This window comes from Schistocerca nitens, chromosome 3 (genome assembly GCF_023898315.1).
Source record: "Schistocerca nitens isolate TAMUIC-IGC-003100 chromosome 3, iqSchNite1.1, whole genome shotgun sequence".
Classification (NCBI taxonomy): domain Eukaryota; kingdom Metazoa; phylum Arthropoda; class Insecta; order Orthoptera; family Acrididae; genus Schistocerca; species Schistocerca nitens.
The window spans coordinates 948,618,779-948,641,906 of record NC_064616.1 but is presented as its reverse complement, the minus strand read 5'-3'; the positions used below and the strand labels follow the sequence as shown (position 1 = coordinate 948,641,906).

General features: G+C 40.6%; 1 protein-coding gene across 4 annotated transcripts in view; it reads left to right on the top strand.

Moving 5' to 3' along the window:
* Positions 1-23,128, top strand: part of LOC126249027 (vinculin) — a 286,160-nt gene that overhangs the window by 28,870 nt on the left and 234,162 nt on the right. For all 4 annotated transcript variants that reach the window (XM_049950637.1, XM_049950636.1, XM_049950634.1 and 1 more), the window contains exons 2-3: positions 9,581-9,688; positions 17,935-18,080. In XM_049950637.1, coding sequence (XP_049806594.1) covers positions 9,581-9,688; positions 17,935-18,080 — 254 coding nt within the window. The remainder of the gene's footprint in view (positions 1-9,580; positions 9,689-17,934; positions 18,081-23,128) is intronic.

Genomic DNA, 23,128 nt, shown 5'->3' with positions numbered 1-23,128 from the left:
TATAACATATTTTACGTAGTTTTGAGCTACAATGTTGAATTGCTGCGATGCTCCTAGATATGCCCTCTCTAGATGTGTGGTCCACCTGTTGTGCCGTCGACATTGGAAGGTCACGGCAGCAGGATGACCATTTGATGTCTGCATCCTGCTTTGCTGACACTGTTTACCCCACTCAGTAAGCACGTGCCTGAGTTAGCACTATATGGCCCATAGTGAGCATTGCCCACGATGCGAACATCCACTGACTTCTCGTAGGCATCTACGACACCCAGGTTAGAAGCTTGCCCTGGTGTGTAAGGATAGCAGCAGTACCACCCTGACTGTGAACCACTGCCCTGCTAGGCAGGAGGTTGCTGCCACGGTGGTGCCTGGCAATGGATAATTTGTTGTGTCGTTCCAAGTCTGTGGGTGTGGACCAGAACCTTGACACAGAGGGTGCTGCCAGACTGCACACAGTGCTGCTGGAATTGAAGGTATCTATAGTGATTAATGGCACCTTGTTGTGCCACAACATTGCTTCCAGGCACATACAGATCAACACCTTCGTGTCTCAGTGCTGTAGAAATGCTCTGCTGGCTGGTTTGTAGCTGCGTGGCCAGTCTGCAGTGTCACAATGACTGTTCGGCTTGCCCCTGGTGTGCAAACAGGCTCACTTGTGGAATTACATGTCAGTACTTCCTCGCCTGCCTGCAGGTCTCGCATGTAGCTGCAGTCAAGCTGCTTCTCATCCAGTAATGCTCAAAATTAGTGAGGCGTTACAAATCTGATAGGGATTCTTTTATGTCCATAATTTAGACAATAATCTGTATTGGACACAGATAACTGATATTTTTACAGTTAGTTTGACGTTTATTGTAACCTCACAACAGGGAAGTAAAGTTACACAAAAGATAACAGTGACAGAATTGATCATCGATCTAGTATGAGTGTGGCAAAACCAAGAGTCTCTTGTGACCTGTGTCGTGACATAATCGATGCTGGACAACTCCACGATAGCACTGGGTCCCAGGGAAGGTGCTGGTGGCTTTTGGGTGGCGAAGTGGAGCTATATAGCATAGTGCATAGGTGGATGGAGGCCCCAACAGACGGAATGCTGTAGGCAACTGGCACAAGTGGCCTGGAGTGGAGCTGCGACTACAGCTGTCTACTGGAACATTTGTCACAGCTTAAGTATACCACGGCGGAGGAGTATCTGTGGCCTCTTGAGGAACATGTGATCTGCTCACAGAAGACAGTCACTGATACAAGTGCCACTGTAGTTGGTGCACACACTTTTGATGGTAGCAGTCCCTAGTGGTGCTTGCTAGTGTTGAGACTGTAAATAGAATGTTTACAGTTAGCACTGAATGCAATAACACAAAGTTTTGGCACGATGCGTAACTGTCTCTGAAGGAGTAGTGCCTGCGGCGTACGGAGTGGCAACCCACAAGGTGCGTGCATCGTGCCAGAAACAGGAGAGGCTAACGATACAGGGACCTAGCCCTGCATTTACTCCATATTCCATCAATCTCTAGAGTTTTATTCAATTTTAGTGAGTTCACCTGTTTCTCCACGCCACTGACACCCGTATCTGTTTCACTCATCTTTTCTGGGATACGAGAATTAAACTGCAGCAATATCCCTGGATATTCCTTTGAAAAAGAACATTTAAAAATGGAGCTAAGTATTGCTATGTTTGCTTTACTATCTTCAATTTCAGTCCCTGTTTCACCTGTGAGTAATTAGATGGCAACTTTGGTGCCACTAATAGCCTCTACATATGACCAAAGGTCCTTTGGATTTTGTAAAGATCTTTCAACTGTATTTTGCTATGGTAACCATTGAAGGCTTCGTGTATTGCTCTCTTGACAGCCAAATGTGGTTTCATTCAGCATCTCTCTATCTGTAACCATATGCTTTGTTTTACACCTGTCATGCAGTAGTCTCTGTTTCTTTAAGAGTCTTTTTACAGTGACTGTATACCATGGTGGTTCCTTCCCATCACCAAGTATTTTACTGGGTATGTATCTATCCAGGGCATGGGCAACTATTCTTTTAAACTTGATCCATAGTTCCCCTAAAACCAATTGCCCCGAGCTAAAAGTTTCAAGTTTCTCAATGAGGTATTACACTGCTACATCTTTAACATGTTTACTGAACATATGAATCTGTCTATTTGTGTTAGTTGCTATTTGTATTTTGGTTGTCATTGTTGCTGCAACTGCCTCTTGGTCACTGATACCATTTTTGATATGGACATCTCCGGAGAGGTCAGGTCCATTTATTGCCATTAGATCTAATATATTTCCGTCATGAATGAGGGTCCAAAAAATCTGTTCTAGATGATTTTCAGAGAAGAGATTTAGTAAATGTTTCACAGGGTGTGCTGTAATTACCCCAGTTGATTGATTGATGTTTAAAGTCTCCTCTGATGATTAAAATATGAGTGTGGTACTTATGTACTAACAAACTGAGGTTGTTCTCTGAAGTTTTTTTATTACATCAGGAGATGAGTCTAGTGGCCGGTAGAAGGACCCAGTTGTAATATTATTGCTGTCCCTGGTACTTAGCCTTGCCCAAACGATCTTGCATGTAATTTCTATCTCTGTGGATTTGAGTTTCTTGTCTACTGCAACAGATACACCCCTTTCATTTCCCTTTAGCTTATCCTTTTGATTTATGCCTAAATTTTCCCCAAAAATGTCAGGATATGAATTTCAGCTTTCAACCAGCTTTCTGTACCTAGTATTATGTGATCTTCACTACTTTTCAGGAGTGGCGCAACCTCTGCCACTTTGTTGCGGATCCTCAGCAGTTAACTATTAGAATTTAAATCCTGTCACTTGTTGAGGCATTCTTTTGGATCTTACACTTCTGTGTCTCCTACAGCTGTCATTATGTGGGTCGAATGGAGAATTGCCTAGTCTAATAAATCTTTGTGTGCACTCCATGCACCCCACACACAGCTACCTGGGTAGCAGCCTCTGATGTGTAGTGTACACCTGATCCATTTAGAGAGCTCTTACAGGTCTGGACCCTATGGGACAAGTCTAGGGAGTCACAGCCTACCTTTTCACGGAACCTTCACAGTCTCTGTAAAGCCTTCCACTAGAGTCGGAACCAAGGGGTCACCATCTGTTTTCGAACTAATGCTGCAGACATTATTGAACCTCTGTGAGCAAGGCTGGTATTCTCAACCTTCTTTTTCAGATGCCGGAATGATCCAAGTATGATATCAGAGCCCAAATGACACGCATTGTTTGTCTCAACATGCACCACAATCTGCAGTTGCTGATTCTTAGGACATGTGTAGTGGATATTGTGTTATGTTACAGGGCAGCATTGTATTGGTTGGGGCGTGAAGATGTGCTTTAGTGTATAAGAACACAGGAGCTCATATTTCTAATAAAAGAAATTTATGAATCTGGACATTAGGCAAGTAACAGACTGATAACAACACTAGAAGCACTGCAGGATGGGTATACAGCATAGTCCCAAGCATTAAGAACAGGCTCAGTATGCACAACATTGACCCTACCCAAGATATGGTGCATCTATTAACATACCCCAAACATCAACACTAAGTGGTATGTAGGAACATGTCAGTCTGTGGACGTGGAGAGAAGGAAGGTCCTGCTGATCATATCATTTTCAGTTATCCCCATTTCTAGGTTGAGGGAGGCTGCAGACAATCAGACTATGATCTGCAAACAGTTGTAAATGACTGAAACTTGTTTACTACAGTTAATATGACTATACATTGAGTATCTAAAAAGTTTTCAGTCTTTGAGTTCTGCAAGGTTTGCAGGAGAGCTTCTGTGAAGTATGGAAGGTAGGAGATGAGGTACTGGCAGAATTGAAGCTTTACGATGGGTTGTGAGTCATGCTTGGGTAGCTCAGTCGGTAGAGCTGCTGCCCGCGAGAAGCAAAGGTCCAGAGTTCGAGTCTCGGTCTGGCACACAGTTTTAATCTGCCAGGAAGTTTCATTTCAGTCTTTAAGTTGATTCCCTGAATATTAAAACAAAGTTACCAGAAGAACAAAGTAGAAGACTAACAAGAAGTGTTTCATCCATAATAGAGAATGATAGGCACAAATAAATCTAAATTAAGTGAAACTATAAAAAATTTAAAAAATAAAAACAATACAGTGGCCACCCACATAGGTACATGTAGACTTGTGGATTTCTGATGCATGCACATACCAGTGGAGGCAATGTAGAATAGTGTGTCAACAATAGGTTTAGGTGTAGGTATAGTTGCAGTTATTTGGCAAACCTCATTCTTTTGATGCTGCCAGCAACAGATGGAATAATATAGGCTTGAAGCTGTTCACTTAGAACTGTAATTACATCCCTGTATTCCATGTTGTTTTTAGTTGATTATATTTCTAACCATCCGTTTTATGTCTTCATTAATATTAAGAATAGTTGCTGTTAACAAACTTCCTGGCAGATCAAAACTGTGTGCCGGACCAAGACTCGAACTCGGGACCTTTGCCTTTCGCGGGCAAGTGCTCACCAACTGAGCTACCCAAGCATGACTCGCACCCCGTGCTCACAGCTTTACTTCCGCCAGTACCTCGTCTCCTACCTAATAGTTGCTGTTAATAATGCTTCCACTATTCGGTGAGTTGTCTCCATTACTCCTAAATCATTCAAATTCTAACAGACTTCCCGTACCATATTTGTGTAATATAAAGCAGGGTGTGTTATCATAGGTACTGAATATGTACATCCTGTTTAAGAGTTTCAAGATAACAGTTTTAAAATTGATATGTCTTTTTTATTTAAAAATAGATCACTTTTATTTATTTTTTTCATTTAAAAATAAATAAAATTATCTGAAGACTGAAATTGGACATTTTTGTACAAATAAGGATTGTGGGCATCTCCTAATGATGAACATGTGTAGTTTTGATTATGGCAATAAATTGAATTGAAATTTAAAATTCCCCAAAACTAATACAGACGCAAGATAAATATTCTTAGTGTTCTGCTCTCTTTCCACTTGTGCATATATTAGGTTACATGCGACATTGTCATTATGTTTGAGGATAAAGCTGACTTCCAGTATTGGTAGGTACAGCCGACACAATAACTTTGTGTTGCAAACTTTTGTTGAAGCTATACTCGCTAACAGACTTCTGTAACAATGTCAAAAACAGTGCTAACATATGATAAGTGTCGGCAACATGCTGTACTGTTGAAGGGGTAACTAAGTGGAACATGATATGACAGTTATAATACATGTAAAGCACAACATTACACTGCAGCAGTTGAATTCATAAGTGTTAATTTTATGTTACAATATTAAAAATTGAAACATTGATTTGCAAGAAATAAGCCAGTAAGTGAAAAAAATATGAAGTTATTGCACAAGTCACATAAGTAATTACAGTGCAATAAGGTGACAAAGTATATTTGAAAAGATATTGGATCCAAAGTTAACAGAATACACCACTGGCGCTCAAAGTTTGCTCTGAGTGCATTGTGCCCAAAACTCTTAAGCTCCCATAAATTCTCAAAAATATACATTTTTTCACTTAAATACACCTTGAAATTATGGGGGAATGATTGAATGAGGATACTGGTGCCAAAATTCATAAGAAGCACAAACACAGTTTGCAAATAATGAAATGGGAATGCACTCACTCCCTGCCAATGCTATTGATGAGAAGCTTTCGGGTTTCGAGCCGAGTGATAGTGTTAAAGTACCGCAACCTTTCAAAATGTTTTCATATTTCTCATATTCTGGTGAGTGTTGAGATATTGTGGATGCTGTAATATTTATGGTAGTGTTTTGACCCCCGTCCACCTGGTTCTGGATGTCCAGCCAGTGGGCGGGGAGGAGGTGTGGCTACTGTGGATGGGGTAGTGGGTGTGCATTCACATCTCTGAGCATTAAGGCTGCACATTGCGAGATGGATGAGGCTGAGCAAGCTCCCATTAGATTGCCGTTAACATGGTATTATGTGCTGCATTCAGATGGTATCCTTTGTCCCTGTTGACTAGAATCCCATGAATCAATATTTTAATTGATTCTTTTATGATCCTGTACCCATAGCCAGTTGCTCAGTATAACATCTTATTGGTGTTCTGAAAGTCCAAAGTGTTGTCTTTCTTGATGCATGGTCTGCTATCACTGATTTTTCTATGTGTCCCAGTCACACATCTGATGTACTCCTTGCAGCATTTTGAAATACAGAGTTGTATTTGCCCAGTGTATTGTTGGCCACGTTCGCAAGTGATGCTGTAAATCTCAAGTACTTTGTTTAAATTGGTCTTTCACAGAACTAAGCCACTTTTCTGGTTTCAATAGTGGCCGGAAGACAGTTTTTACGCCGGATTGTTCAAACAGGCTCGCAGTTTAGGCTGAGATCAGTCTCAAGTCTCTTTTCTTCTTTCTCCTCCCGGTTTGTTACGTCTTCTCTCTTGGATGCCTTCAGGTAGCATTGTTTGACTGAGAGGCATTCTTTATTGGAACCCCCCCCCCCCTCTATGTACCATATATACCAGGGTGGTCAGTGTTGTTGCCATTGCACTGGATGGTGGCAGCTTTTTGCATGCAGGTATAGGTCTGTATGAGTCTTCCTCCTGTGTACTGAATGCCATCTTCTTCTTTACTGGTATGTCCAAGTTAGGGAGACAACCATGCTCCTCTACTTGTAGTGGAAGCTTTGTTTTGATGGAGGGTGTTAAGGTGGGCCAGAAACTCATCCAGTGCATATCTGCCAAACTGTACTGTCGACATATGAATCCCATTAGCTCCAGGGGTGGCAAATCTCTGTATGGAATACTGTGAGGAGGTGGCCCTTCATATCACTCATCAGAAATCCAAACACTTCTTCCACTATGTAGACAATACTTTTGTGGTGTGGGAGCACAGCAGTCAGTCACTGGATGAGTTTCTGGACCACCTTAACAGCATCCATAAAAACATTGTGTTCCCTATGAAAATATAGGAGACTGGTTGTCTTCACTTAAGTAGAGCATGCATCAAGGAAGACCACACCTTTGACTTTCAAAATACCATTGTGGTACGCCGAGCAATTGGCTATTGGGACAGCATAATAAAAGAAGCCACTGAAATACAGATTCACTAGAATCTGGTCAACAGAGACAAAGGATAGTAGCTCAGAAAAGCATGGAAATAGCGCAGGACTGTAAGACTGCAATCAGGCAGGAAACAGAGAAGTTTTTCATCAGCTGACTGTGTAGTACAAATTTTGTGTGGTGCTCATGAACTTTCAAAAATACACAACATATCACAGTACACACAAGCCTTGACACATTCAGTGAAGGAGAATGAAAAAAAATACATGAAAAGTAAAATATTAAAACTAGAATTTTGATACGCACCTGTGTGGCACAAATGGTCTCACACAAACGAAAAACTGGAATTCAGCTTATAAATATAAATGTACATGTGAAATGCATAGTTTTTTCTTCTACTTGGCTGAATTTACGACACCTTCTACACCAATGTGTGACAGATGGACACTGTTGTGTCAGTTTATCCCATTCAAAATGGCAAAAATTATTTAGCGCCAACAAAGGACATCTTCCACTTTGAGTTGCTAACAAAGTACCAGTCCTCTAGTAGGCCGATGACTGCATCAGAGCATGCTGGAGGTAGACATTTCCATGAGTCCCTTATGAGAATACCAGTCCTCTAGTAGGAGCTTCATGGAAATGTTGACAACTAGCACTCTCTGACAGCCATCAGCCAAGAAGTATTTATGGGTTGCTGATGACGACTAGTTATTCAAAACTGGTTTAGTTATTAAAGAATTTCCATAAGCATTGGCAGAAATGAAGTTTATAGTTAAAATTATTGTGTTCACTGATACACTCTGTCAGTAACATGACAAATATGGATAAACTAAACAAAATGGTTGTCTAAGGTATGGAATAAGTAAAAAATTTGAAATCTCACACTTAATGTATTCAGTAAAAGGCTCACAGAACCAGTTTCAGGCTATTTCTCAATCGTTCCACTCTCAAATAAGAAGTGGGTGAAAAATGAAATGTACTATAAGCTGTTTCTGTATTAGGTTTGTAGTATCTTCTAAGAGTTCTGCCAGTAAAACACAGTCTTTGGTTAGCCCCTCCCCCCCTCAACAACATATTTTATGGGATGGCTCCAATTTAAGTTGTTTGTAGTTGTAATCTGTAGGTATTTGGTTGAATCAACAACCTTTAAATATTTGTGGTTTATTGTGTGACCAAAGTGTTTTATATATTACTCTTGTTATGTACCTCACACTTTTTATTGTTTAGGACCAGTTGTGACTTTTCACACCATTTAAATATGTTTGTAAAATCATATTGCAATTTGTTTTGATCCACTGATAACATTAGTAGACAGTAAAGGACAGCATCATCTGCAAACACCCTAAGAGAGCTTCCCAATTCATTCATATCCTTTAGATTTTAGAAGTATCCCAAATATTTTTATTTGTGGGAAATGAGTTTTATGATGATTTGAAGCTGCTATATAGTTATTTGTATGTTTAACTATTTATATTTAACAATTTTACATCATCCTCCCAAATGAGTGATACCATGCCAAAATGTGTTGTATAATACCATTTACAGATTGTCATGGTAAGAGTGGTTGTGCCTCAGCTGTGTTATGTATGCAGAGTATCATTTTACCATGACCCTTTTTTACTCTCTTCAGTGAATTAGTGTGCTCCACTCATTGTATAATTTCCACAAATGTTATGACATAACTTTCATCTTGTTTGTGTACTACCTTTAAATGTGTGAAGTGTCTTTCTAAAAAAGATTACCTCACAGCATGAATTCATTATAGTTTTTAATTGATACATACTACTACAGTCCATCTAGTCAGTTTCACTGTACTCACATAGTGAAAAGGTGAAAATTTAACTGAAAAAAGAATAGTAATTTCATTTGGCTCAGTGGTGTGGTGCAGGTCTTTCATTTGTACATCACATTGCTGACTTGTTTGACTCTAACCTACCACAGTTATCCAACTGGGGAAAGTAGACTTCCGTTTAACATGGAATCCAAACCGAATGTCCTTCCTGGTGACTTCTTGCGTCACTGAGAGGTGCTGACTAGGTTAAAACATAGACTGAAAAATCCATGGCCCAACCAGGATTTGATCCTGTGACCTTTTGGTTTCCAGGCACTCATTTTACCACTAGACCACCAGGCCTGACACTGAAAGAATGATGGGTTCCTTTTAAATCTAGGCATTGGCTTAAGATTGTTATCAGTTTATTATTACGTGTATGCAAAGATGTGGTTTCATTGATTTATATTATATAAAGTAATGATAGGAAACAAATGTTTCTCACATACTGCAATTTATGTTCCAGAACCGCTGCAAGCAGATGTATTTAGTTCATTGCATTCAAAAATTCTATTTTGTGAATCTCTTCTAGAAGGAATATCTTTTATAGGATGAGAATAATTTTCTATGTATGTTCCTAATATCATTCATTTCTTAATAAGACAATTGTTGACGTGGAATGCAGATTAAAATGTTTCACCATACACACTTTAGTGTTTGTTATAAAACTTGCATGTTAGAAATTATTCTTGTATTGTACCTTGAACTATTTTTGCAGGTGTCACGTTTGGTGATCCTTCATGAAGAAGCAGAAGATGGCAATCCTATGCCTGATCTTGAACGGCCTGTAATGGCTGTTAGTCGTGCTGTTGCTAATTTAGTCAAGGTAAAATGTTTTGTTGTTACTCACAGACTGTGGTATCTCTAAATATCAAGTGAAAATAATTTCCAGTGCAAAGAGTTATACAACCTATGGCTCATTGCTACAAGCATACCATTGGGTTTATAGTTGTCAAAAGGAAATGTTCAAGTCTTCTTCATAAGTCAGCACCAAATTATCATTAAATTGGTACCTGTTGTAAGGTACTGTATACTCTACTCATCTTTCATATATATATTGTAGGTCCTGTGTGATTGATCTGGAGCCAAGATCAAGAGGTTGAAATCACAACAGGAATTTCACTATGTGGGCAGTACTAGCCAAAAGTCATCAGTATTATGGGGTTTCACAGGCATATAAAACTGTACAGGGATAGCATAATGTGCTTTTAACATTTCATTTTAACAGTACCATTAAGATGGTTGTATTGATATTGTGGAATTATCAGTGGTGCTGGCAACATCTCTGTCTTAGTTCAACATCAGTCGTAGAATATGTACAAAATACATACGACAGATATGCAGCTTATGTTGCAAGCCATACCCTGTGACTTACAATAGGTACTCAATTAATGTTGATACCACGACTGCCATGTGAGAAAGAGTGTAACATTTTCTTTTGGGTATTTTTAACCTTGTAGTATTCATTTGACTGTGAGTTAGAATTGTTCTGAAATCTTTCATATTTGAACAGATGAAACAATAAAGGTATCTATCTGAAAGTACTTTTCTTGTACATCCGAAACTTAATTTAGTGTTGGCTTCACCCACACAATTCAAGACGAAAAATTTGCAATTTTGTAGTGAGAGATCATAGTAGATTAACTTTCAAAATTTATTTGCTGACTGTGACTTTCTTGACATCAGATGTATTAAGTGTAGATTTACTACTCAAAAATGACATATGAAAACTTGTGTCGGACTGGGACTCAAACCCAGATTTCCCACTTACCGCAAGCGGTCGCCTGAACCATTTTGGTTATTTGTGCACACTCCTCAAACTGACCTAAATCCATAACCATTTCTGCTATCTGTGCGCATGCCAGGACGCAGGTTTAGGTCAGTCCAGGGAGTGTGCGCATGTAGCCGATGTGGTTAAGACAACCACTCATAGCAAGCAGGAAATCTGGGTTCAAGTCACAGTCCGGCACAAATCTCCATATGTGACTGTTGCATAGTCGATCTGTACCTGTTACAGCTGATGTTAAGGAAGTCACAATTAGTGAATAAGTATTAAAAGTATTTTATACTGCTGTGATTCATCAGCAGTGTATTCTTTCAGACATGCATGAAAATAGTAAATTAACTACACTGTTAGTTAGCAGTGCAGTGATCCACAGTGTACCATCTCCTTTAAGAAATGTATTAACATTAGATTATATAAAACTTAGATTATATAAAACTGTAAAAGCTGTAAAGATGAGTTGCACTTAAAAAAAAAAAAAAAAAAAAAAAGGATGAAATAAACAAAGGTGCCTGGCATTCTGCAGAACGAATATCAAGAAGACATATTTCAATCACCACATAACTGAAGAAGATTTTACAGAACCTCAACATCATTTGCTCTATGAGTTCAATGGGTTGCAATACATACATATAGTTAAAGTATCTGAATTAGTCAGTCAGTGCACTACTGTTAGTTTTAAGCTATCAGTTTGAGATTGTGGAGGGCTCCGTGACCAGATGCCACTGCCACACCAATCTGAAGTGCCAAATTGCACAACGATTTTCTAGAACTTCTTTCCAAGGCCACTCCTAACTTGTCTGGTGTGGCTAAAGCCAATAAGCTACCTGCTGAGAATAGTAAGAACACTACTGTGAAAATTTAGAGAACTGGCATTTGAAGCTGACTGCAGAATGATTCTGCTGCCTCCAACATACATTGCGCTTAAGGACCACGAAGTTAAGATATCAGAAATTATGGCTCATATGGAGGCATATAGCAGTCATTTTTTTCCTTGCTCTGTTTGCGAGTGGAACAGGAAAGGAGATAATGGACGCATGTGTGGCTTGCTTTCTCTGTATTGGTTCTTGGGCACCACAAGACACAGCCTTGCATCATCTGTAAAGAACTTGTGCTTGAAGAAGGTAGTTTCCAGTATATTATTAGAAAATGGAAAAAATTGCATTATTGTGTATGCAGCTGTATGACATGAGAAGGAAAAGTAAAGCTGTTATTTTAATTTGTGTGAAGCAGTGTAAAGTTCTACTACCCACATCTCAAAAGTAATGGGTGTTTGGCATGAAAATATGACTTCTTATGATGGTCAGTGCTTGTGTACCAGTCTGTGCAAATCCTCCCTCAGTGAATAGCTGAACTTCCTTGTAGTGTCATTGTTTCCTCTTGTTATTGCATCCCGTATCCTATTATGCGTAAAATATATCTGTGATTATATAGTTTATTAGTGATTATATTTACAAGAATGTTGTGCCCTGTATCATCACAATACATATCCCTCCTCTTGCAAAAAACTGATAGGATTAAAATGAGTAGCAAAAAAGAAAAAAAGGGTTACTATGGATCACAAGGCAACAAATATATATTCTAAACATAAAGCAATTTTCATAAGAAATAAACAGAAACTTATAGTAATGATATGCTAAAGACACTTATCAATGAAAATATTAAACCAAAAATATAAAAGTACAGATTCATCTTAAAACTATTTATGGTTGTAGCTCTGTGGTAAAGTGCCACATTAAGGCTCCAGAGATATCAGGTTGGATCCCCTAATCAGTCCTTGTGGTTTTTCCCTTTCCATTTCTTTTACCTCTTGAAATGTTCGTTAATGTGAAAAATGCCGAGTAGCACTGTAGCTCATGGTCTGTGTTAAACTGTAGATCCCCATATAATGGGCTGGGTATGTCAGTTCAAAGGTTTGTGGAAGTCAGCAGCATACTGTGTCCAGTTTTATTTTGTGGCATTTACTAAGTAGGCTGTCTAGCAAAGCAGACCTGCAGTGATCATGGTAAATGTAAATGCCACCAATAATCAATTTTAGATCATGAAGCATATATGAGTACTTCAGTAAAATCATGAGAGTCTTATTTTCCCTGCACATTTTCATTTATATATCTATAACTGAGAGTAGTAAATAATTATCGGTACTACTGGTTAGTCTTGAAAGTTATTGTCACAGGAACAAGGATTAAGGACAAAGAAAAGAGGTCCCAGTTGTAGTAGTAAAAAAGTCTTAAAATAGTAGGGATGCCAATAACAAATTACTCGTAACAGAGCCGGAGAGACCCGTCAAACAACTTCACTTTTAATTTTCTCTGAACCTCTTACATCACAGTAACTTAAAATTTTCTTCAGTTCCTGGGTGCATTGTCACAAAATACTTCAGTCTGCTCTCTTATTACACAGCACCAACACGAAACCTCAACAGTGATCTTCCTTGCTCTGACCCTGGACAGCTCCAAATGAGCCTAAAGTATCATCTAGTCTGTAACTCACTCGCTCATCACATTCTTCCTTCACATTCAGTCTAACAATAAAATTGAAAACAAACTGATACAGTACAAAAGTACTTCTGATTATAAATAATATCGAAAATTGCACAAAAAAACTAGGGCCATAAAACTGAATGCTCATTTCAGTGCTTGAACTCGAGATTTGATCTCCAGAAAGTACTGATATGTTCAAATATCCTGTTCATGTACTGGCCACATACAAAAGAAATCTGTTGTAGAGTAACACAAGTAACTGCATATAAACACAGTGTATTCATTAGTTTAGCCATAGCTAAATGTAGCAATGCTACTTCCCCCCCCCCCCCCCCCCCCCACACACACACACACTTGAGTAAACATTAACTTTGTGACAGATAATAAATTTAACATCCATTTGATCAACACACAATACTTCCCTTCCCCAGGTTTCAACAGTGGTCACATGATAACTCTCACTTCCTAGTAATCAGCATATCCTTTACACCACTGTAACATATACAAATAATCACCACATATAAAATTATGAAGACATTAAATCATTAAATACTACTCCCCCACCCCAAACTCCCAATAGACTTTCCAAGTGAAGGAAAGCAATAAAATTTACAGTCAGCCAAACACATAATAAAAAACTGTTAATTATTATTCATTTAGCTTCAGTCTTTACTCAAATATTTCATCACCCTCTCAGCTTTCATGCATCTTCCAGTCACCAGTATTTATTAAACCTAACAGTCTTGTAGACTGAGGAGAAATTATCTATATAGGCATTGGTGTGGGCCATGGTAAAGTTAAAAGAAATCTTTAGCCAATTTATGATATGCAGTATGTAATGCATAAGTAATGCAACTTTTTTTTTTCTCAGACAGAAAAAATGCAGACTTTGTTGTGGGCCATCATGGAATTTTCCCACTCATCATGGAATATTCCCTATTCAGCCCCTATAGTTTCATGAAGTTCCAATAGGGGTGGCACAATGCATGACCTTCAAAATGGTGTCTGTAATGGAGGTGCATTTCATGCAGAGAGCTGTCATTGAGTTCCTTTTGATCAATAACCAGAGCTTTGCCGTTATTCGTAGGTGCCTGGCAGTGAACAAAAGCACGGTGAGTCATTGGGCATGGTGTTTGTCATCATCACATCAAGGTTGTGCAAACCTGTCAAGTCTCTCACATGCCGAATGGCACACAGTTGTGACTTCTGCAATGTTGGAATGTGCAGACACTCTCATTCGAGGTGATCAATGGATCACAGTGAAACACCTCGCTGCTCAACTGGACATCTGTTGTTAGTGCTGACACATTTCTACACCAGTTGGGGTACTCTAAGGCGTATGCCTGCTGGATTCATCTCTGCCTAACAGAAGACCATAAAGAGCAACAAAGGACCATCTGTGCAGAATTTCTTGCATGTTACAGGGCTGATCATGACAATTTTTTGTCAAACGTTGTCACAGGTGAAGAAACATGGGTTCACCACTTCAAACTGTAAACAAAACAGCACTCCATGGAGTGGTCCCACACCACCTCTCCTCCAAAGAAAAAGTTCAAAGCTGCACCATCATCCAGTAAAGTTATGGTGATGCTCTTCTGAGACTCTGAAGGAGTTATTCTGTTTGATGTCCTGCCTCATTGGGGAATGATCAACTTGCAAGTGTGTTTTGCTACCCTCAGGAAATTGAAGAAACGACTTTAGAGTGTTCATCGCCACAAAAAATTCAAATGAACTTCCCCTCCTCCATGATAATGCAAGGCCTCACTGAAGTCTGCCGACCCAAGAGGAGCTCACAAAACTTCGTTGAACTGTTCTTCCTTATCCACACTACAGCCTAGAACTTTCCCCTACCAACTTCCATCTGTTTGACCCAATGAAGGATGCAATCCATGGGAAGCACTAAGTGGATTATGGGGAGGTTATTGATTCAGCAAGACATTGGCTTGAACATCGACCAGTAGGGTGGTAACATGTGGGCATACAGGCCCTCACAGTAAGGTGGTGTAAGGCTCTAACATGGACTGGAGATTATGTTGAAAAATAGGGTTTTGTAACCAAAAGAGAGGGGAATAATACAGTGTATTGAAATCCTGAATAAAACCAATCTTCTATTTATTGAATACCCCTCATGTATGACTGATGAAAAAGACTTTTTTTTTTTAAATTCTAACTGAACCTTGATCCTCAGTGTCGAACTTGGCCTTTGTTTTCTTCTTCTTATTCCTTTTTCCCATGACTTGCCTAATTAGGCATTCATAATAATGAGTAATTGAGAATTTCTTAAAACTTTTCCTTTTAAATTACTGGCTGTGTGGTGGCTATCCTAGTTTCCTTTTCCAGTGGCTCCATTTCACATCACCATCAAATAGTTTCTTATAAGTCTGCTTTTATTACCTATTCTGTCTGTCTTTGTGTTGTAACTCACAGGCAAACTTGAATTTATTGACTTTCCAATAATCTGCTGACACAGATGCAAACTCTTCCCAGTCCCTCTGACTGTAATCTTCATAAGCAAGCTTACCCCTGCCTGTGTTTTTATATCATTCCTGCATCATATTATTCATTACAACTTTATTCATTACATCTAAATCTCCCAGTTCCATTATTTCATCAGTATCGGCCATCTCACTCAATGTTTTCTAACAATTTCTGTTACAGCATGTAATCCCCCTAGTTTCACAGTTTCAAATTTCATTTTCCCATCTGCTGCATCTGATTGCATCACTTAAAATGTGTCTGCTTCATGAACATTTTTGACTACTATAAAACGTCATCAATAACTACAGAACTTTCTGCATCCCAGTAAACTCCAACATTTCTACGACTCTCTTCAGTATTATCACAAATGAAATTATCAACAGCACTAATCATAAAATCAGTAACATTGTCATAATAAATATCTTTTATCTGTTGAACCATAGAATTTTGACCCAAATCAGTGAACACTTCAGTAACAGCTACATTCAATCTTGCACTTTCACCCACATTATCTGTTTGGTGCAAACATTCATACACGTCGCTTTCTTCCAATATGGAACATTCAGCTCATAAATTGCACATTTTTTCTGATTTCCTCACTTCTAACCTTGCCATTCAGCTTTATGCATTCGGTTGAATTACATCCTATCTCTGACTTTAGCGTGTTTTCCATCTCAGTTAATAGTGCACTCAACATATTTTCCGCAGTCTGGATGCTACTGAACTGTAGCTCCTTAATATTTTGCTCAGTTTCGATCAATTGGCCATTACAAAAGTTACCTAATTTCTGTAAATTCTGTGTGGGGTGGGGTGGGGGGTCGATGAGCTGTGATGCCATGTTTACCCTAGATGTGTTTGACCGGTTTCAAATCTTGCGAGTTGGAGGGGGGGGGGGGGGGGGGGGCGGCCAGCATATCAATTGGAACTTGCCACTATGTTCCTTGAACCACTCCATCACACTCCTGGCCTTGTGATATGGTGCATTATCTTGTTGAAAAATGCCACTGCTGTCAAGACACATGATTGTCATGAAAGGGTGTATGTGGTTTGCTACCAGTGTACGATACTCCTTGGCCATCATGGTGCCTTGTACGAAATCCACTGGACCCATGGACGACCACGTGAATGTTCCCCAGAGTGTAATGGAGCCGTCGCCAGCTTGTCTCTGTCACACAGGTCTAGGAGCTGTTCCTCTGGAAGATGTCAGCTTCGTGCCATCATGAAGAAGAAAGTATCATGATTCATCAGACCATGCAGTGCTCTTCCACAGCGTCAATGTCCAGTGCCAATGATCACATGCCCATTTCGGTCATAGCTGCCGGGGTCATGGTGTTAACATCGGCACATGCTTGTGTCATCGGCTGCTGAGGCCCATTGTTGGGAGTGTTAAGTGCACTGTGTGTTCAGACACATTTTTATTCTGCCCAGCATTAAAGTCTGATGTTAAATCTGCCACAGTTCACCACCTGTCCTGTTTTACCGGTCTGCCCAGCACCTTGGTATTTTCATATTTTGAAGACACTCACCACAGCACTCTTTGAACACCAACAAGTCATACAGTTTCCGAAATGCTTGTACCTAGCCTCCAGGCCATCACAATATGCCATTGGTTAAACTTGGGTAGATCACGTGTCTTCCCCATTCTACTCATGGACAGTATGCTCACTGATACTACATGTACCATGCATGTGTTTAACTAGCAGTCATTTCTAACCAGGTGACACTGCTATCACCTGGACAGGTTTATATCGATAGTAGATTGGTGGTCGTAATATTCTGGCTGATCCGTGTAGATGGCCTAGTCATAATTATACATAAGTTCCAAATGGGAAAGTATGATTATGACAATGGATTATACTATTTATTATATTTACAAGAAGGCTACATAGCAACAGTTTTAGTTAGAAAGGAGAGCACCTGACTATACATTACAGAAAAATTGAAACTAATGGGCTAGAGTTGAAACACAAGCAGAAAAACAGTTTGTTTTTTTATATCAGCTGCTAATTTTCTGGAGGGATATGTTTCATTTCATGAAGTTTGTATTTGGTGAAACGTTTTCTGTATTTATTGTAAGGTTTCCTAGTAATTACTTATAATAGTGTGCAGGGTCCATGACCAATGGGACTTATAATGTAAGCTGTTGTATTCATTAAAAAAAAAAAAAAAAAAAACACCCTGGAATTGGTGGTTTTGTCACTATTGTTACACAGAAATGCATTGAGAGAAAATGATGGTAGTTTTATAATATAAATTTATTTAATATTTGATAAAGTTTTTGTATTTTGCATAATATTTGAAGAGTTGTATTTTCCATTGAATATTCAGGTTGGACGAGAAACAATCAACAGCAGTGATGATCCAATTCTGAAGCAAGATATGCCAGCAGCTTTGATGAGAGTAGAAGGTGCATCAAAACTACTTGAGGAAGCATCTGCTATGCTCAAGCAGGACCCATTGAGTGGATCAGCAAGGTAGTTTTCCATTATATTGTGTGTTTTTGGAAAGTATATTAATGGACCTGTTGTGCACTCAGGCACCTCAATCACTGTGTTGACCTACAGACAACATTGTTAGCATACTGTGCATACATTTACTCAAATCTAGCATACTCTTCTAGGGCCTTGGGAAATAAGATGAAAAAGTGTTTAGTCTACAGAAGTGTGCAATAATAATGTTGTGTAAAGTTGCAAACTGAACATCTTCCAGAAGTGTCTTCAGGGACCCAGGGTTTCTTACATTTACATGTCAATGTATAGATACTGTAACAGTATTTGTGATTAGTAACAAGAGTGGATTTAGGATGAACTCAGCAGTTCACATATACAATACTAGAAATAGAAATAATTTTCGTATAAGCTATGCATCCGTTTCTAGGGTTCAGATTGGAATTTTATATTCTGGTGCAAAAGTCTATAACAAGTGGCCAGTGTACATCAGGCAGGAAGTTGAAAATCCTCAACTATTTAAACACAAAATAAAGAAAATCTCATTAGGAATGTAAAATCTGCCTAGCTCCAGCATTTGTATCAGATAATTCTGATTTTTGCCATTATATAGCCACCTAGTAGTGGTCTGTGTCAAGTTAAAAAGCTTCGTTTAACTTATTGGATAGTAACCAAGCTGAGTAATACTTTAGGAGGAAGAGCAGCTGCTTTTTTCAAAGTAGCTGGTTTCTACAAATAAGGCAGAAGTAATGTAGAAGTAGTTACCATAATTATCAGTTTGAGTTTATTACCACTTGTCACAATTTGTAGTTAGCATACTTTACACTCCCATCCTCCCCCCAAGGGGACTAACCACTCATTGGTGAGTACATACTTGGCTACTGCAGGGCCCCAGCCTTTGTAACACTACTTCCTCTCTCTGTGTTGCACTTCAGCTCTCTCTTACATTCTCTGACTTTTCGTGGGATGGTCCACAGACCGTACTTGGACTTGGTTCACAATTTTGATCTTGATTTCCAGTTTCGCTCCCAACACTGCCTTCACCTTCCATTAACAATTATATGGGACCGATTATTGGGTTTGACCTCCCATCTTTTCCAAATTTTACAGAAGTGTGCACCATGCAGATCGCCCACTGTGGTGTACGCTCTGCCTATATATCCTTCTGCCCTTCCTTCCTGTTGTCATAGTATGCCGAAAACCCAGCACAGTAGCCATCCTGTTGATGGGGAATCATCAAGTACCTGCACTTTAGCAGCTTCCTGACCATGCAGGGATCGCACTGTTGGTGCACCCAGTGCACACTCCCTATGTTTGCCATGGAGTATGTGCCCGTCATGACTGGGCATGTAGACTCCCAGCAATGGATTACTGGCTAGGCAGGCATTGCTGAAACTGGGTTGCACCCATGGGGACAGCCCCCATTTGGAGTGGGTGACACCATAGCAGATACTTCGTACATAAATTGACTTAAACTTTCTCCCACTGGTGGTCACATTGCCCCAGCAGTTTCTTTGAATGGAAATACCTTGTATGATGCAACGGAATATGCTCCCAACGTGTTCTCTTCCCAGGCTATGTCATGGGAGGAACACAGGACTAGACGACAAAGAGAAAAATACTCCCCCCAACAAGTGGTCTGCATCAGGATCATAGGGGACACCTTTTTTGGCCACAAAGTCTTTATTTTTTGTCGAACACATTGAAGACAAATGCAGAGAAGCTGCAACCATCTTCAAGATGAAGAGCGGTTCCCTCCTGATTAAAACATTTCCTGTCCAGTTACAGACGCTGCTCTCTTGTGAAAAGTTGGGTGTCATTCTTGTAACTGTCACTCCCCGCAAGTGTCTCAATATGGTCCAGGGCGTCATCTTTCACCATGAGGTGCAGGCCAGCTTTTAAGAGTGATGGGGAGTGCACTTCATCCGTTGTGTCCATAGGGGGCCAACGGAAAACAGAGTTGCTACCAGGGCCTTCATCTTGGCCTTCGAGGCTGATACATTGCCTGAGAGAGTCAAAGTGATGGTCTACTGATGTGACATGAAACCATATGTTCCTCCTCGTATGAGATGCTTCAAGTGTATGAAGTTCAGACATATGTCTTCTAATTGCACCGCTACCCCTGTTTGCAGGGATTATGGGTGTCAGTTGCATGCGAATGTTCCTTGCGCCCCTCTCCCCATCTGTGTAAACTGCAGTGAGCTCCATTCTTCCTGCTGACCAGACTGCTGCATTTTTAAGTGTAAGAAGAAAATTCAGGAGTATAAGACCCTGGACAAGCTCACATATCGAGAAGCCAAAATACAGTATGAGTGTCTTAATCCCATACATATGACACAACCTTATGCTGCAGCCACAATGTTGTCAGCTTCTCTGTCGACAGTGCTTTCCTCTGTTGCACCTTTTACAGTGGGTTCTCAGAGCCACCCACTAATGCCTGCTCTGCAGGCGGTTGGGGGCCCTTCTGGTGCTTTCACCACACCCACTTTGGAAGCATTGGCTTCCCACCTACTGGAGACACCTGTTCACATCCTCCAGCTGTGGGTGCCTCATATTCCTGCAGCTTCTCTAGCTGGGAAGAGGTCCCTCAGGTTCTCCCTTCCGCGGCTTCTACTGGTTCACAACCAGACACCAGCCGATGGCTGAAGGAACCACAGGCTGCTGACTGTCCCTGAAACCAATTCAGGGAAACCTTCCCAATCCCTGTCTTCTGAGGAGAAGAAGGAAAAAAAGGAAGGCTTCTAAGCTGAAGGAAACTCCGGTGGCCCACACGCCACTGGCCTCTGCATGTACTCCTTCTGTGCCGAAGGTAGAGATCCTGGTGGCTCTCAAGGTAACAGATCTCCCCAAGCAATGTACCACTGGACCTATGTCAATGGTAAGCTATGGCAGCTTTTTAGCACTTACCCTGCATTCTGTATTTTCACTCAGGAAACACGGCTTTCAGCACTCAGACCCCTGCCCTTTATGGCTACTGAGGCTATTTTAAGAATCATACCGACTATGAGAGGGTATCAGGTGGAGTTTGTACATATGTCCTGGACGTTATATATAGTGACCTTGTGCCTCTTGATACACCTTTTGAGGCTTTTGGCTAAGGGCACGTAAGGATTTTACTATCTTAACTTTTATTTCCCTCCCGATGATGGCATATCCCACGATGAACTGTCTGCATTAATCTCTCAGCTCCCCCTACTTTTCCTAATCTTGGGTGACTTCAACACCCATAACCCTTTGTTAGGTGAAACAATGATCACTGGTTGTGGTAAAGACATTGAAACTTTAATGGCACAGCTTGATCGTTGCCTCTTGAACTCTGGTACCTCCACACACTTCATTGTGGCACATGGAACTTACTTGACCATTGATCTTTCCTTTTGCAGCTCTGGTCAACCATCTATTGACTGGAGGGCCCACGATAACCTGTGTGGTAATGACCACTTCCCAATCTTCCTGCCCCTCCCTCAGTGTTGCTCCCCTGAACGCCCACTCAGATGAGTTCTCCCTAATGCTGAATGGGATGGCTTCACCTCTACTCTTGCCCCAAACTCCCCATTGCAAGGCAGTATTGATGCAGCTGTTTAGCATACAATGGCTGTTCTCTTGACAGCCAACCAAACCATCCTTTCTTCCTCAGGATCCCCCTGTCGAAAGACTGTACCCTGATGGACCATAGAGATCGCTGTGGCCATTGGAGATCATAGGCAGGCTCTCCAATGCTATAAGCAGCACCCTTCAGTGGAGCACCTTATTGCCTTTAAACAGCTCTGTGCCTGTGTCTGCTACCTCATAAAATGACAAAAGGAAAAATCTTGGGAAAGGTATGTTTCCACCATTGAATTACATACCTCTCCATCTCAACTGTGGGCAAAGATTAGATGCCTCTACAGCTTCCAGTCCCCTGCAAGTGTACCAAGTATTTCCTTAGATGGTGCCATTCATACTGAGGAAAACGCTGTCACTGAACATTTTGCTGAGCATTGTGCTCACGCATTTGCATGTGAGAACTACCACCCCACGTTTCAGTTCATAAAACAGTGGGTGGAGCAAATGCGCTTATCTTTTACTACCCACCACCTGGAGTCATATAATGCTCCATTCAGTGAATAAGAACTCTTCAGTGCTCTAGCCCATTGCCCTGATTCAATCCCAGGGCCAAACTGTATACACAACCAAATGCTGAAACATCACTCAGTGGATTGTCTGTGTCATCGCATCCTTACCTTCTTTAATCGGATCTGGAACGAGGGTGAGTTCCCATCTCAGTGGCAAAAAATCGTGATAGTTCCAGTACTGAAACCGGGTAAGAACCCCCTTTAGACGGACAGTTATTGCCCAATCAGCCTTACTGACATTCTCTGTAAGTTGCTCAAATGCATGGTGAGCAAGTGGCTGTGCTGGCTGCTTAAGTCTCGGGGCCTTTTGGCTGCATCTCGGCAGTTTTTGCAAAGGCCGCTCCACTGCTGATAATTTGTTTCACCTGGAGTCCACCATTCGGACGGCCTTTGCACTTAGTCAGCACCTCATCATTGTCTTTTTCGATCTACAGAAGGCTTATGATATGCCATGGCGTCACCTCATCCGTACTATGTTACATGAGTGGGGTCTCCGAGGTTCACTCCCGATTTTTGTCAAGAACTTCTTATCACACCATACGTTCCGGGTTCAAGTGGGTGCTTCATTCTGTACCCCCCATATCGAAGAAACCGGGCTTCCGCAGGGCTCGTACCGAACATCACTCTCTTTCTGGTAGCCATCAGCAATCTAGCAGTGGCTGTGGGATCTTTGGTATCACCCTCCTTATATGCCGATGATTTGTGCTTTTTTATGGTTCCTGTAGTATGGGTGTTGCTGAATGTTGTCTACAGGATGCCCTACGAAAGACGCAGTCATGAGCTCTCACCCATGGTTTTCGGTTTTCAGCCACCAAGACTCGTGTTGTGCACTTCTGTCACTGTAGTACCGCCCACGAGCACCCAGAGCTTTACCTAGACAATTAATTACTATTTATAGTTGAGAAGCACCGCTTTACGGGACTGGTCTTCAGTTCCCATATGATGTGGCTTCCCCACCTT